This window comes from Peromyscus maniculatus, chromosome 2, assembly GCF_049852395.1.
Source record: "Peromyscus maniculatus bairdii isolate BWxNUB_F1_BW_parent chromosome 2, HU_Pman_BW_mat_3.1, whole genome shotgun sequence".
Lineage (NCBI taxonomy): Eukaryota > Metazoa > Chordata > Mammalia > Rodentia > Cricetidae > Peromyscus > Peromyscus maniculatus.
The window spans coordinates 146643673-146661019 of NC_134853.1; the positions used below are offsets into that span (position 1 = coordinate 146643673).

General features: G+C 50.4%; 1 protein-coding gene across 6 annotated transcripts in view; it reads left to right on the forward strand.

Moving 5' to 3' along the window:
* Positions 1-17347, forward strand: part of Csmd2 (CUB and Sushi multiple domains 2) — a 576074-nt gene that overhangs the window by 221915 nt on the left and 336812 nt on the right. For all 6 annotated transcript variants that reach the window (XM_042271897.2, XM_042271900.2, XM_042271904.2 and 3 more), the window contains one exon: positions 8057-8264. In XM_042271897.2, coding sequence (XP_042127831.1) covers positions 8057-8264 — 208 coding nt within the window. The remainder of the gene's footprint in view (positions 1-8056; positions 8265-17347) is intronic.

Sequence of the window (17347 nt, forward strand, 5' to 3'; positions counted from 1 at the left end):
CTGACCGAGTCTCTCATTGCTCAGCATCACCCCAGGAGCTCTTCTTCATGAACTTTGACAACTTTTGTGTCTTTAACATGGAGCACAAGACCTTTCTAGAAAGAACTTGTCCTCTGCTGTTCAGTCTCCTCTGAAAGAGCTCCCACATGAGCCACAGGGAAAATGTCTCCATCTGCACACAGAAGTAAAGCTTAGGGCAGAACCTCCCAACCGCCCATGGGGCTGAGATGCCTTCCCTTCCTGCTCTCAGAATCCTGTGCCTCCCTCGTCATTACCCCAAGAGCTCTGCCTTTATTGATGCATCATCAGTAACCTAAGTGCCCACCTGAAAGCAATTCTTTAGGCTGTTCTCAGGAGGTCAACTGCCTTGGAGCAAAAGTGCTCACCGATTGCCCAAACCACATCAGGTGTCACAGCTGTACCAACATGGCTGGGTTTATGCTCTGGAAGGAGCCTCCCACACAGGGCTCTCCAGGGCTGGTATCATGAGTAGATTATTAGCCCCCCAATGGAAAGCAAGTATTTGCTGAATGAGCAGCAGCCTGTCTAGGCCTTGTTCAGCATTAGTGGCCAGCAGGCATGCAACCAAGGAGGAAGCTTTCTGTGGGACACATGGCCAAAGCTCCCTAAGCAGACTCAGAAGCCCTGCTCTATCCAGAGTGCCACTGAAATGGGGATCGGGGTCAGGGTGCAAGTCAGAGCACAAGCAGAGGGGAATTATGGCGAAACTGGGGTTCCAGGCACAGCAATCCTGGAGCTGACTCTCAAGGATCCCTCCTTCTGAGGATCCTGGCCCATCTGGGTTCTGTTCAGCAAGCGGAGAGCAGAAGGCAAGGCCTGTGATTTCCCTTGATGTTCCACTCCAGGCGCATTCACAAAGGCAGACGTCCCTAAGAGACACAAGCATGCTGGAAACTCTCTGATCCGTAGCAAGGAAGACCATGTGTGTGACAGCAGCCGGCCTCTGACTCGGAAGAGCATCGGAGCAGGATCAAAGAAAGCTTTAGGAAGAAGGGGGGATTTCAGATGCACAGGGGGCCAAGAAGCGGGCGCCTGGGAGAAACTGGCTAGAGCAAGATGGGCTTGGCCTTGGAGAGTCAGGACAAACACTGCTAGCTGCCACTAGACCCCCCACAGGACAAGCATTCAGTCAGCAGTTTGGACAGCAGGTTCCAAGCTTTGGTCGGCATTTCTGGGCCCTGGTGGTGGTGGTGGTGGTGGTGGTGGTGGTGGTGTGTGTGTGTGTGTGTGTGTGTGTGTGTGTGTGTGTGTGTGTCAGTAACTGCAGACTGTAAAATGGGGCAGTATTTGGAATCAGACAGGTCCTAGCAATAGCAGCTAGAGCTGTGTGGTCACTAGAATGCAGCTAAACCTCACTGAGCCCTAAAGTTGGTCTATTCACAATAGCCTTACAGGGCTAATCGCTAATCTTCACTCGTTTCCTCAGTGATTTGACAACTTTCCATTAACGTGTCTACATATGGTGTACCAACTAGACATCATTCATCAACTGCCTATTGTGTGCCATCTAGGCATCGTTAATTAACTGCTTGTTGTGCCAGGTATTGGTCTGGATTCAGAAGGCTACGGTGATGACTGAGGCAAGCTCAAATTCAAGTTCATGGAGTTTGTATTCTGGAAGTCAAAAGACAGGAAGTGGACAGACATCAAATAAATGCGGATATGGATGAGTATCAGGAAGGCAGTGAGGAAGGCTTCTTTAGAGGGATGAAGCTTATCTTTCTAGGTGTGCTTCAGGAGAGGTCTCATGGGAGGAGACAAGTAAACTGAGTCCTGAATGACAAGAAAGAGCCTATTGAGTACAGACTGGGGAAAAACATTCCAGCGAGTACAGAGATTGACTTAGAAAAGAACGGGACCTGTTAAAGGAACGGAAAATAGGCTTCTGTGCAAAATGGGAGTGAGGGGTGAGTGGGGAGGGTAGCCTTGTGTGAGGCAGGGTGAGGAGGTGTGGTTAAGGTCAAAATTGAGGAGGCGGCTGGGGGTGGGGGCTTTAAGTGAAGGTCAGGCTCAATTCAACTTACTTTTTAAAAAATGATGTGTTTATGTTTATTTTATGTGCTTTGGTGTTTTGCCCACATGTATGTCTGTGTGAGGGTGCCAGATCCCCTGGAGTTATAAACGGTTGTGAGCTGCCATGTGGGTTCTGGGAAATGAACCTGGGTCCTCTGGAAAAGCAGAGGGCTGAGCTATCTCTCCAGCCCCTCAATTTACTTTTAAAGGAAGGTCCGTGGAGCAGGCAGGGAGATGTCTTGGTGGGTAAACTGTGTCTAGTAGAAGCATGGGGACTCCAATTTGACCCCGGCACTACTGTAAAAGCTGGGCCAGGCAGCTCACAACTATAACCCCAGAGCTGAGAAGGCAGAGGCAGAGGGCTCCCTGGGGCTCGCTATGAACTGCTTTAGACAAATCAGTGAGCTCCAGGTTCCCTGAAAGACCCTGTCTCAAAAAATAAAACTAAATAAATAAGGCTGAGGAAGATCCCAACTTTGACCTCTGGCCTCTAAAAGAACCCACCCGTACAGACTCATACACATGCATACATATTCCCTCTGGACACAAAACGGAGAGGGGCTGTATTTGGGCAGGAGGCGTAGGGGAGACAATTAGGAAGTAGCTGCTTCAGACAGGTTGGTAGAGCTGATAAAACTAGACCCGGGGTGGCCTTGGTAGAAGTGAAGGGTCGAACATACAAGATCTGGGGCTCAGTTTAGAGTGGAGCTCATAGGCCTTGCTAATAAGTGAAGGTCTGAGGTTGACCAGAAAGCTCTTTCTGAAGTGTTGGCCAGATAGGGATAGGCAAGTTGAGGTTGACCAGGACAGGGTCAGGGGCCTGTGCCCTCCAGAATCTCAAGAACTAGTTTCCTCGGGGTAAAATTTGAGGGTGCTTGTGAGCCGGGGATGTGGGGATGCTCGTTCTCCAGCCAAAGGAGTTCTGAGCTAGCCACAACTATGCAGTAAGAACTTGATGGGGGGAGTCAGATGTCCTGTGCAGCAGTGCAGATAGTAGGGGACCCAGGTACCACGCATGGGGCCTGCTGTGGCTGTCAGTCAACTTCATCAGTTTGCAGCTGAAGTAAATTGTGGTGTGGACTGGTAGTAACTGAGCCTGAGCCGTGCAGTTGTAGTTCTTACAGACAACCTCCTGGAGTAGGACAAGTCAGGGCATGGGGTCTGAAGTCCCATCCCCTGATCCAGGTCTACACTTGTATCAACATGCTAAGAGGCGTGGGGCCAGTCACTCAGTTTCCCTGTGTCCGTTTTCCCAGCAGTCATTGGGAATAATGGCACTGCTGAGTTCAAAACGGACTGAGGTTCTGCTTGGAGCTGCTTCCGACAGAGGGCTTCGTTCCAGCTGCTACTGTGACTCTCTGCCACAGACCCTGCTGGCCAGCACTGATTGACATGCTGGCCCTGCTTTGTCTAATTTAATCCTTACAGAAGCCTAAAGAGGCCAGGATGTTGCCAGTCCCTATTGGGAATGAAGGGAAGGGGCCAAGGCCCCGAGACAAGGTGGGTGGTTCTGTTTATGGGATAGGAAGAGGTAGTGACGCTGGGATAGCCCAAGGCTGTGTCCCTGCTGCCTATTTTCCTGGCCACCACTGCCCCCCTCCCACCTCCAACTGTGGACAAGGATGTTGGCCATCTAGTTACCTCAGCAGGAGACTCATAATCACAGTGACACATTGACTATGAAGCGCCTTCCCCTTGCTGGTGCAGGGCTTGAGAGCTGGGCCCTCTGCATGTCAGGGAGGGGAGTGTGCGAAGCCTAACATGTCTGCCTGAGTGCAGCAGGATCAGACATTGTTTAGTGAAGTTTGTGAGGCAGAGAAACAGGTGTGGACTGGGGCAGCTCTGAAGCCAAGGAGTCCTGGGTTCAAATTCTGGCTCTGGCATAGGTAGCTGTGGCTATGGGGCTGTTTTAAACTCAGCCTCTGTTTCCTCATCCATAACATGGAGATTGCCTTAGTTTCTCGTCAGTGGCTGTGACAGGATACTCAGATAAAAACAACTTACAGGAGAAAGGGTTTCTTCTGGCCTGCAGTTCAAGGATATAGTCAGTCATAGCAGGATGCAAGTCACGGTTGCAGATGCTCGAAGCAGCATTGCATCCACTGTTAGGAAAAGAGAGATGGATGCTGCTGCAGAATTCCCTGTCTCTTCTTATATAGCCTGGGATCCTAGCCTGGGAATAGTGCCGCCCACAGTAGGCAGAGTCTTCACATCAGTGAACATCAGTGAACATAGTCAAGAGAAACCCTCCACATATGCCCAGGGGCTCCATCTCCCAGGTGATTCTAGTTTCTGTCAAGTGGACAACTGACACTAACCATCACAGGGGTGACACGGCTGAATTCTTATGTGGCTTGAGGGTTCTCAGTGCACAGCCTGTCCCATGAAGGACACTCACAAAAAAGAGCTCCCTAATGCAGCCTACACTGATCAGTTTCTCATCACTATGACAAATCCATGAGAGAAAATCCTAAATAGGTGGAAGGGCTTGTCTTGGCTTGTAGTTTCAGGAGCTCAAGGCTAAGGTCAGCTGACTCCCTTGCTTTGGGCTCAAGAGGAGGCAGAACATCATGGTGGTGGGATTGTGTGGAGGGGACTGTTCACTGTAGACATCCAGGAGGCATGAAGATAGGTTCGCAGGGCAAGAGATGGCCTCAAAAGACATGATCCCAGCAACCCATTTCCTCCAACTATGCCCCACCTCCAGAAGTTTCTGTCCAGTTATGAAGCCATTAGTGGGTCAATCCATGGAGGAAGGCGGGGCCCTTAGAATCCCGTCACCTCTTGATGACTGGCTCTCCTCGTTGGGGCCAAGAGTCCAACACGAGCCTTTTGAAGAATACTTGTGAAACTACACCAACCAAAAAGAGCTGCTGAATTTCACTCTCCCCTCATGAGGCCCAGATGAGGGGACACTGTCTGTGGAAAGAATCTGGCTAATGACACTATTCCCATGAGCCTCTGGTTATTACCTAGATGCTTCCATTTGTGGGTCCAGGAGGAGGGGAAGGAGTTATTTCGAGGGGCATGGATTAAGTGGTCTTTTTGTTTTGAATGATAGACTAGGGTTATATAAGCCTTAGTTCACTATGCATACCTTTTCCAATGGTGTATCCAGCTTTAATCACGCACATGCCCACTTACGCATAGGCATAGGATGGTAAATAGGGTTTTTCCCTACAAATCTATTCTGAGGACACAGGTTGCCTTACTGCACATACACCTGAAGCCAGCTCAGACTAGATCATCACCCTGACCCTGGTTTCAGGATAAGCTCAGGGAGGTGTTTGACTGCAACAATACTGAGGGTTTCTGGGGAGCGACAGGTCAGAATGGCTGACTGCTTTGTTAGGAGAAGATGTACATGCATCTCAGTGCATTTCTAGGTTTCTAAGTGCATTGTTGGGAAATTGTGTGTGTGTGTGTGTGTGTGTGTGTGTGTGTGTGTGTGTGTGTGTGTGTGTGTGTGTGTGTTTCAAGCCACAGAGGCTTTGGGTTGCTGACTCTCCCCGTGTGCCTGCCTTAGGGCTGTACATTTAGGGAGTCTAAGCCTTGCTACTCTGGTTTTCACTCCGGAGTTTCAGGATAGTGATCTCTCTGTGCCATTTTCACTCTGCAGAGGCCAGGGACCTGGGGGACAGGGGGTGGGGGGATGGAAAGAATCTATGTAATTAGTTACAGAGATATTTGGTGCTTTGAAAGCATATGATGGGAAAGTCTGATTCTAGAAAGATCCTTAAAGCTGTGACTCTTAGGGCAGGACCCTGTAGCTCCCAGACATCCCAGGGTGCTCAAAGGAGAGGCTTGCTCTTCTCATTCCTTCCTTCACTGAGTCACCGAAGAAATGACAGGGGCAGAGGGGACAGAGGGATGGCTTTCTGAAATTATAGTTAATTGGAGAGACTTCAGGAGGAGCTAAAGCCAATCATAAATAAAGTCATAAGCTTGGCAAGGCATATATCAGCATGGCGCACCTGCACCTGGAACGCACGACTTGATGGCGGCGCAGGAGGCCCCCTGCCAAAGGAGAAAGCATGGATGAATATTTTAGGGCTTGGGCATCCGTTGAAGGTCGTATTTTACGACTCCAAAGTTGTAACTATGAAATACGACGTCTTGTTTAAAGTGTGAGGAAATCTCCAAACAGCTTTTACAGCATCTTCAATCAAAACAGAATGGTTCCAGAGCCAGTGGGTCAGAGGAGCTCAGGACGGAAGAAAGACAAGTCTCTCTGAGCACACAGGTGGCTCTGGCCTAAGGACTCTTCAAGACCTGGTTCCCGCTTTCGGCATGGTCCAGGAGTTCCTGACATTTGAAAGTCTTCCAATGGCCTAACAAGCCACTGTCAACCAGGGAAGGTCTTTAGTGTAGAGGAGACTGGCATCCTGGTGTAGAGACTCGGCTAGAACCCTGCCGTAGCCACTTCCTGGGTGGCCTTGACAATGTGGCGTTACCTTCCTGCTTAGTCTCTTGGTTCACCAGATACTCGGTGAATGCCTGTCTCATGCCAAGAAATGTGCTAAGTGCTGGGCACAGGGCAGACAGTCTAGATAGGAAGTAAGCAATAATGTCATGTACAAAAAAGGGTGGAAGTAATGATGCATATGGCATGCGTGATGGGAGTCAGGGGGTGTTTCTGGAAAGATCCTTGAGGAAGTGACACTTAGACAAGGACCTAAAAGCTTAGGAGGAATCTGGGCAGGCTCAACAAGAGAGAGAAAATTCCAGAAAGAGAGATATGTGGACTTTGGTTAAAGGATCCAAGAGGGGGCTTGTGTGGGGGAGGGGGGAGCAGGAAGCAAGGGAAGCTGTGGGGGGGGGCTTTCCCTGATCCTGAGTGACAATGGGTTAGGGATGGTTTTTACTGAGTAAGAACATAGGCTCAGACTGGTACTCCTGTGTGCATCCAGCCCTGCCCTTATGAGAGGGGATGGGAGATCCGGCGGGAGATGGGGGGAGGAGCCATGACTGAGGTGACTGGAGCACCTGTGACCTCCAGGTGTGTGCTGTGGACGTGGGAGACACCAAGGAGTCCCCAGCAGGAGCAGGCCCACCCCTGCAGACCCAGGTCTAGGACAGGATGCACAGAGGCAAGTCCGGTGAGCTGAGTGAGGACACAGTATGCAGGGGAAGTTGCCATGGGGCTCTGAAGTCCTCTGCCCCGGGGCCAGCATCCTCCTATCTCTCCCACCCTCCGCCCCACACCCTGGCCAGATAGCTGGGGACCAGGCCTAGGCTGAGACTTTGCAGACCCTGTGGCTCCCAACAACAGAGCCACGTTGCTCTGGCTCCACCCCCACCCCAGCCCTTCCCCTAACACACTCACTTTCTTCCTCTCCCCTTCCCCCTCTACCCTCCTCTACCCAGGATCCACAGCACCAGGTACCTTCCTGAGCACCAAGGGTGTCCTTCTACTCTGGGCCTGGCCCCTGACTCCATACTGAGACCCCTCGTCATACTGCAGCTCTCCTTCCGTCAGCCAAGCGGATCCCAAAGCCTTCGTAAACCCTGGCTGATGGGCTGGTTGACCTCCCCTTCCTCCCACTCTGGCTCCTGCCTCATGCACCTGGCCATGTTCATTGCCCAGCCTGACCCGCTTGCTTCTCCACACCCACTGCCGCCTCCTCACCACTTTCCTTCTTCTCCATTCCCCTCTCAAGGTTGGGATGAATGTCCCTTCCTTCAGAAGTCCTGAGCCCTGGCGCCATCCAGGTGAAGCCCTTTGGTTCCCTCCCCCAAGAACCACTCTTCTGCACCCACTCTATCTAGTGAACTCCTATTTATCCCACAAAACCCAGCTCTAATGAGGCCTTTTCTATTCCTCCTTTCCAAGTTGACTCATTTAAGTAACATGTTCCGCTATTTTTCTATGTCCTTAGAGAGTGAGCTGTCCTCCCAGGAGACCAGACCTGTGATAGTTGCTCACACAACCACATGCCAGGGGTGATTTTTCTGCCCCAATGGGTGAAACCAGGGCCCAGAAACCCTACCACTCACAGGAACCTTTTATCTCTCCCCACAGCGGATGATGCCTGTGGCGGTACCCTGCGGGGCCAGAGTGGCATCATCTCCAGCCCCCACTTTCCCGCTGAGTATCATAACAATGCTGACTGCACATGGACCATCCTGGCTGAGCTTGGGGACACCATCGCCCTGGTCTTTATTGACTTCCAGCTAGAGGACGGCTATGACTTCCTGGAGGTCACAGGGACCGAAGGCTCCTCTCTCTGGTGAGTTCCCTGTCAGTCCCCTTCCTTCCCTTGTGGCCTCTGCAGCTGGGGAGGACCGGACTGCCCAAGGTGTCCTTTGCATCCTCTCCCTGCCCCCGCCGGCTTGTTTTGAACCCAAGAGTCTTTGCATCTCATCATAATGAGAAATCACTGCATGATTTTGAAGCGGAGCTGCATTTTTACAGGGATTTTCATATCTGATTCAAAGTGTGCCCTTGCTAAAGAGTTTAAGGATGGAACTCGGTTAAGAAACCTGAATTAAAGCTAAAAATGTTTTGGTCTCATGACACGGGCCCTGGTAGCACTGTGTGGAATTTTGTTGCATTTCTGGATGACACAGGCACCTTCAGGGGACGTTGCTTTTCCAAGCACTGCTGGGACCTGGAGGCGTGGGCAGTGCGTGTAGGAGGAGTAATGAAGGGACTCACCTCCCTCTTGCCAGCTGTGCCAGCGGGCTACTCTTCTTCGTGAATATCCCAGATGCTCCCAGATGTTGGCAGGCCAGGGAGGAAGGAGGGCATGAGAGGCTAGGGGCTCGGCATCCAAGACACCAAGCTCAGATGATAGTATGTGCCCAGGCAGGCTGAGGAGGGCTTAGGGAACTGCCTGATTGCTGGTGTGTGTGTGACCAGCCTTACTGTGTTACTGTGTTCAGTTGTGTGATATATACATGCATGACCTTAGAGTCATACTGTGACTCTGTTATCAGGATGAGGCTGCCTGGGGGTATTCGTGGCACATCAGGATCCAGCAGAAAAATTTCCAGATGTAGGGCAGGCTGGGATGGGCATCTTTGTGGATTTTGTGGCAGAGATGGCTCAGGGCATGGCCCAAGGGGCAGAAGGGCATTGCTGAATATTCCAAAAGAAGCAGGAACTAGGGGCTTGAGAACCAGGAGAGGAAAATGTTTCAGGACACAGATGGGGTAGTTACTGGGGTGTTGGTCAGGCAGGAAAAGAGGGAGCTGGGAGGGAAAGGAGGAAAGAAAGGCTGTGATTGTATGCTTCCTGCATGCCAGCTCTCGTGGTGGTGGAAACCGCGCCTGAGCCAGATGCAGTCCTTTGAGGAGTGTGCTCTCTGTTGGGCAAAGAAGTCCACCTTGGAGGTTGTGTGGATTCTATAAATGTACCTCTGAGCAGTGTGGGAGCAAAGGCCTGGAGTTTCCCTGAGCTGCCCAGCCGGCAGACCATGGAGCCCCAGGCTCATTTTGTAAATTACTCATTCTTCTCACAGTAAATGGAATCTTTGTGCTCCTTGGGGAAAATATGAAAAGACAGAGAGAAGTGGGGGGCACTGATTAACACCATGATGTGTGCCCCTTGGCCTTCCTCCCCTTCGCTGGCTATTTATACATTTTAATATTATAAAATGGTATCTGAATCTCTCTACTCATGTATTTTTAACTTAGCATGGAATCATGAGAATTTGTCTTGCATCATTACAGAGTCCTCCAAAATAGAATATGATGAAAGTGGCAATTATTGAGCATTTTTACCCGTAGGTGCCAGGCCAGTTCTAAGTCCCTTATAGCTATAATTTCATTGCATGTTCATAAGGTCCCTATAAAGTAAGTTACATAATTTCCCTCCCTTTATAAAAGAGGAAAATAAGGACCAGAGGGGTTCTGCTGCTTGCTTGATGTCACATAGTGCTAGGGTTGTAGCCCAGGTTAACCCCACTTAAAACCTGTCTTCTGGGCCAGCTCTAGCATGCTTTCTAGGATGGGTTCCCATGGCTCTGTAGCTAGCTCGCTACAATGTCTTTCTCCCCCTGCTAAGACTGGGACATGGTTTGCTTACGACGACGTCTGTTGTTCTAGCCTCTATACAGATGTAAGGATGGTGTCCTTACCTGCCCCCTCTCTTCCAACCCCAGGCATCTTTGACTCAGTTTTCCATCTGTGGACCAAATGATCTCCTATGGCTTCTGCCCCCAGCTGTGAGTCTACACATCACCCGAACTCGTGACCCGAAACAGAGCTCAAAGAGTCAGTCAGTTCCTTTAAGTCACCCAGTGGGGAAGGTATTCCACCGAGGAGATCGCTGGAGAGGTCGTTCCCAACTCTTGGCCATAAGATTAAATTTGAATTAATGAGAGGGCTGGTGTTGTAGGTGACAGGCAGGATGTATTTGTTGTTCTAGTTCATATGAGCCTGGTAATCACAGGTAAAATAAGCCTGGGGCTCGGGATGGGGATGTGGGAAGAAGAAACCTTCTCTCCTGCCCCTCTCCTTCAGGACTTCCCAGATGCTTGCCAAAAGCTGTGCTGCTGGTGTGGGTAGACCACTTTGTGAGCATAGAGGAGATTCCAGGCTGTGACCTCGAACTCTGGGGCCTGTTCAAAGAAACAGATGTGAATGACTGGGCATCTGTTTACCTGTGGAGGAGATGAGAGTTCTTTGAAAGAGCATACTTGCCATCCTCTTCCCTAGCAGCAGGTTGCTGTGGATTCAGAGGAGAGGGGGCATACAATAAGCCTGAGTCAGTTTCCAGTCTTCCCTCCACTGAGTGAGAAAAACATTGGGGTTTGCCTGAGGGGCTCCTCTCGTTGGGATAGTCTGGACTAGTGCAGGAATATGGTCTGCAATCTTCTGTTTCGCCAAGTCAGGCTATTTCAGAAGTGAGCCTGCCACCTCTCAGTGCAGGAGTTCATAAAACAGAGGAAACCAACGGCCAAGAGTGCGGCAGGTAATAATTACTAGGCGACTTCGCAGTGACGTAATGAGAGTTGGGGGAGAAAACTGCAGAGAAACAGCAGGGGAGCCCATCCCCAGAGCCCATCAGCATTCGACATCTTGGTGGACTTGGTCTTTCTGGCCTTCTAGAAATCCCCAAGTGCCTACTATGGAGAAAGCTGTTACTACCGTGAGCCCTGAACTGGGCCGTCCCACCATATTTAGAGAGTCCTAGGACTTAGATCCTCTTGCCCTTCATTCATTGTATGGGTGCAGGGGATTGACCATGAGCAAAAGCTGTGCTTGAATAATCCCAACACAGTCTGCCCTACTCCTGACATCTATGTGCTGCCATGGTACCCAGGCATACCTCTCCACATCACTGCCACATATGTGCCACTGAGCCAACACCCAGCCCCTTTCACAGGTGTGTATACACACACACACACACACACACACACACACACACACACACACACACCAGATTTTCTTTGGCTGATGTGGCGGGGGGGGGGGGGTGACTCTCTCTGCATGTTCTGCTCTTACTGAGTGGGTGAGTTTGACCTCTGACCCTCAGTGGACCCCACACCTTCCTATCACATTAAATGAAAATGTTCTCAGTGTTGCTGTTTTCAAGAGACCATGATATCGTCAAAAGGCTGGGTTTGGGGATGTAAGAAACTCTGTTACTATGTGAGACCTGGGTCTCTGGAGGACTTTGGGTCAGGCTGAGATGAGAAATTACTGCCAGCTGCCTACAGAGACAGCCTCTCCACCAATGAGGTAATCACTGCAGGGAAAGCCAAGGAGAGACCACTAGACTTGCCCCTCCCCCCACTCCTCTGTCTTGTGGCCCATCATCCCAACACAGCTCTTCTAGGGTTAGACCTCGAGTTCCATCCATCAGGCCATCCAGATGAGGAGAGGGCGAGCCTGGGAGTCAGATACACTTGGCCTTAGGTAGCTTTATAATCTCACATAGTAAATGACCCCTCTGAGTCTCAGTTTACACATTTGAAAATGGGGTTCATGCCATACAGAACATGCATAGAGGCTTGAACAGGTGCACTGCTGCCAGGCTCCTCCCTGGTACGGTACTTCCGGTTTGGAGACCACTCCATGTCCATTCTCTGAGGGACAAAGGACAAGATGTGGCATCTCTAGGGACCCAGAGCTTCACAGACTCCGTTCTAGCCCTCAGAGTCCCTTACATTATTCCCCCTTCCTTGGCTCGCTTTTGTTTGTGTTGTTAGGGACACAAACATTCTAGTCTCCTTTAAAGGCAGTCGTTTCAATGTTATGGGGCAGCACTCTCTCTCCCTTTGAAAGACCTCGTTTTAATTATTGGGCATTCAACGCACGAAATTTAAACACACTGCAGCCATTTGATCTCAGTGACTTTTGACTAGGTGTTTCATTGAGGGACCATTAGAAGCAGCCGGAGTCAGAAGGCGCACGATGGATGCCTGTGGGGGTCTGCTTATAATACCTATTTGCTTATTTGTTCATTCACAACTAACAGTTGGTTTCGATTATTTGCATGCTTTGTTACTCCTCCTATTTATTTTCTATAACCTTTTATTGAGACCCTTCTATGAACCAGGCTTTCCTAGATACTGAGGACACAAAGACACAGGCCCAGGGCCTGGGGAGTTATTTATTCAGTCCACAAACATTTTTCTAATAGCCGAGCACTGTACTGGACCCTGCGGCTCACATCTAGCACCAGGAGGAGACTATTATTCAATGGTTCACAATATCATACACTAGGTATTTTTCTAAGGTGTATAAAAGAGGTTCTCCCAGAGGCTAAAAAGAGAAATGCAATGGCTAAGACTCTTTCAATTCGAGAACTGAAACCCCATTTCCAACTGACTTAAGCTAAAAAGTAAATGTGTTTATGTCTGTCACTGAACAGTCCAGTTCTGGCTTCAGTTACTGCTGGATCAAGGCGAGCAAGCCATGCCCTCTCTCCTCCCACCCCTTCGCTCTCTTGTGGATTCATTTCCTCCTCAGGCGGGCTTTCCCCATGAGGAGGTCCCTGCCATCCACCTGTGTTAGCTGTCCTAGTAGGAAGAGGACATAGTGCCTTTCTTTCTTCTTATTGTTTATTTATTGCAAATTTCATACACGCATTTAATATGTTTGGATCCAGACCACCCCCATCCCTCCCTCCAGTTCCTCTTCTATCCCCTCCATCTCCATCCCCTCTTCTTTTTTTTTTCTCTTAATAAATGAAGTCCATTTAGTGTGGCCAATAAATGCATGAGTGTAGGGCCATCTATCGTGGCAAGCGTAGCCTCCCAAGGGCCACATCGCTAAAGAAAAAGGACTTCCCCTCTCCCAGCAGCTATCAGTTGCCAGTGACTCCTCAGCTAGGTGTGGGACTTCCTGACCTACTGCCCACTCCATGCCAGGGTTTTGTCTGGCTTGATCCCATGCAGGACTTGTCTATGCCGTCACGGTCACCATCAGTTCATATGCACAACTCCCATGCTGTGTCCAGCAAACATTCTTTTACTGTAGTCAACCACTGCCTCTGGCTCCCCTCTTCTGTAGTGACTCTTGAGCTGGGGGCCAAGGGGTGTGATACTGACATTCCATTTAGGGCTGAGCCCTCCACAGTCTCTTATTGACCAGCTGTGGGTCTCTGTGTCAATCATCATCTACTGCAAGAAGCTTCTCTGATGAGGGTTGAGAGATGCACTGATCTGTGGTTAGAACAATATGTCTTTAGGAGTCAGTTTACTATTTTGTCCATTTAGCAGAATAATAGTGGTCAGTCCTTCCCTAGGGCCTGTGACCTAGCTGGCCTCAGGTTCTTGCTCCACTAATGGTGCCAAGAATAAGTTCTCTATTTGCAGAGTGGGCCTTAACTCCAACCAGAAAATGTTTGGTTACTCCCATAACATTGGTGCCTCTGTTACCAGTGGGCACTTATTTTAACAGGCCAGTCATTCCTATAGCTTGCAGGGTTCACAGCTGGGTAGGACTGGTAATTATCTTTCTTCGCCCAGTAGCATGCATAACACCTTCCAGCACTGTGAAAGCTAAGCCAGTAAGGATGCAGCTTCCTGGTCAGTACTAGCTTAAACTCTTCACGTTCTGAGTCAAACATGTGGTGTTTTCAGCAATAGGGTCTTACCATCAAGTTTGGGAGGTGTCCAAGAGAGCAACCAAGAAGAGTGGTGATAGGCTATAATGTTTTGGGAGGTGTCTGTGTGACCACTGCCTTTCTTGATGGTACCTGCAAAGGCAATACCACAGCTGCCCTCAATCACATGTCCACCCCTCAGCACTCTGAAACCAGAGATGTCCTCATTGGCCAGAGCCAGGTCACATGACTGCAGACCTCTCGCTGGGAGTAGAGTAGGGATGAGTCAGTCCAAGGATGTTAACCCTAGGGGATAGAAAGTTGAACATTAAGACTGTCTGTCCTTCAAAAAAGTCATCAGACTTCATGACACAGTGGTGACATTGCATCTGAGACTGAGCGATGTGTCCCCAGGGATGGTTTTTATGTTGAGCCAAAGAATGAATAAGATTTTGCCAATAGCTTGGAACAGGAAGGAAGGATCCCCAGTGTTGGGGGCATTGTAAGCCATGTACAAGGATTGGGGCAGGAGGAGGCCAGTACATGAGGCTCTCAATGAACAGGAGAGTGTGGGCTCAGGAGAACCTTGCAAGCCCTGTGTTCACAGAGAGGTTCCACAGTTCCGGGAAGCTGCGGAAAGTCTTAAGCACAGGAGCAAGAATACTCTGAATTTTAATGGGGTCAAACTTGAAGGCCCAGAAGGCCGCTGTAAAACTTGCTCGCAGGCACTGGGGCTGGAGAAGGACCTGCCTGGACTGCTGCTGCAGCTCTGAGGTAGGGAAGGGAGGGCATTAAAAACATCTCAGATACAGGGCTGAGGGGACAGCTTGATGAGTAGTAGCATGTAGGGAGCCCCTCAATCCTTGGTCTCACATAAACTGGGTGTGCACACCTATGACCCCAGAACTCAGGAGGCAGATGTAGGAGGATCATGAAGTTCAAGGTCATCCTCAGACATAGAGTGAATTTGAGGCTAGCCTGGCCACATGAGACCTGAAGGCTCACAGGAAGGGTGATGAATGAAGGAGAGGAGTTGGGGGGCATCCGTGTCTCTGAGAGAATGACTGTGGGGGCCGCATACTAGACGGAGTACACTGGGAAGAGGCTGGCCTGAGGTGGAGGAGATAGGTCGTACCTGCAGGCCGTTCTAGCATACAACAGGCAGTGTAAGGAAGCCAAGTCTTCAGCAAGGATGGAAATAAGGCTGCATGCCGTTCATAGCTCTGAATAACAGAACTCGGGCATAAGACCTGCAAGGGTGGTCAGTGAACTCAGCAGTCATGTCAGCCAAATTTGGTGCCAGATTTCCCTGAAGAGTCAACAGCTCATCTTTATTTTTACCCTCACTGTCACAGGCCACCCATCTTTATCACCAGTCTCCTTCCATCACAGCTTTATCTGTCTTCACGTAGTTCTTAGGCCTGTGCCTTGTGTGGCCTTGGGCCTGGCCCTGGGAACATGGTGGTGGAGAAGACAATGGAGGCCTGTGCTTCTGTGGAACTTACGATCCCAAAACAATCACGGAGTGAACAGCAGGCACCCGTGAAATCTCATAACAGAAATGAGCAGAATGGGAAGAGACTGAATGGGAGAAAAGGGTCAAGGATGACATCACTGAGGGGGAAGGTGGACCCTGAGACCTTCCTGATGGGGGGCGGAGCCTGTGAAACCATCACATGCCCTAGCTCCCTTTGATGCACCTGGAATATGTCTTCTAAGGTTTTTCTCCTCCTTGAATGGCAGAAGCTGGGCAAGATCAAGGTCCCATTCTGGCAGAGATGTCCAGAAAGCGGTGGGAGTGGTACAGGGCTGGGGATGCTGAGCCTGACTCGGGGGATCTGGTGAGCAAGCCGACCAATGGCAGCCAAGACTAGGACCCTGCTGCTGACCCGCAGCTGTGTGATGCCCCCGCTGCCTCTCCTTCCCTGTTACATCGCACTGCTTTAAGCCACACCAAAAACTGTCCGCTTCTGATGGAGCCCATGAAATTGCATCTGTTGTATCCATCAGGAGCCAGGCCATAAATAACTAGCCTTTTAAAATCTCATCTCATGCATCTCTTGGAGTTGGAAATAACATTACAAGCTCCATAGCCGAGCCATAGGAAAGGATTAGTGCCTTAGCAGGCCGCTGGCAGGCACGGGTCTGCCGGACCAAGGCCCTGACTCCCACGCTCCCTGCTGAAGGGCAGTGTGATTTCCTCTCTTCCCTTCTGCAGGTGAGAACATGCTTTCAGAAAGAGAACAAAAGGCTGAGCTGAGAGGAGCAGGGCTCAAGGCTGTGTTGTCCGCCACAGACACGGGGGGGGGGGGGGGGGGGGGGGCTCTGCTGAAGCTTGGGGCTCACAGTCCTGTGTGTGGGAAGTCGAAGTTGGGCAGCTGGCCTGCCCCCCATGGCTCTGACGGCATGCAACAGGTTTGTACTAAGTATTTCATCTGCTCGGAGGCCTGTGCCAGGGCTGTGAAGGGCACAGACAACAAGATGCTGTCCTCGACCTCTCCCAAGGAGCTGCCAGGTGCCTGGCGGCACAGATAAGACAGATGGAAGGAATTGTTCTGGGCCCTTCTTGGGGGGCCCCCACATTCTGGCAAGGCCTGTCTTCCGGAACAGTGTTGATTCATTCGGAATGTCCGATGTCTCCATTTCCTTGTTCGGCCACAGATGTGCACTCCACTCATCCTTGGCTTAGTCTAGCCTATATTCCACTGGACCTCCTCCCCTCTGTGGCTCCTGCAATCTCTTTCCAGGTTCCCAGGATGTCCTCAGCTCTCTCTCTCTGAACCTAGACTGCATTTAATCTCAGCTTCTCTCCAACCAGTGCCTAGGATGTGACGCTCACAGATCCACGGAGGCAGCAGGATTCACATAGAAAACTGGCATTTGATAATCTGTTGGAGTGGTCCAACTCCGCAGTCTGGGTCATTTGGGAAGGGAGGGAGTGAAGCTGGTCCAAGGAGGGAGACTTCATGGAAGATGTGATGTGACTTCCAGTGTCCAGGTCATTTGCCGCCCAAGCTTCTGTATTTTAAGAAAAAGTCTCACTGTCCTGGAACTGGATCTGTAGGCTATGCTGGCTTCTGGTTCACAAAGCTCTTAAGTTCTGGGATTAAAGGCATGAGCTACCACACCTAGCTTAGCCAAGCTTCTTGAAGAGGGGTCTACACTGCATTCCTAGCCTTCGGTTCCTGTCATCTACTTCCCCCTGCAAACCTCAGCCTTCCCTGAGCCTCTTCACTCAGATATCATCATCAGGAGACACCGATCCCCTCAACAAAACCCACTGCTGACTCTAAAGGACATTTCAGATGCCATCCT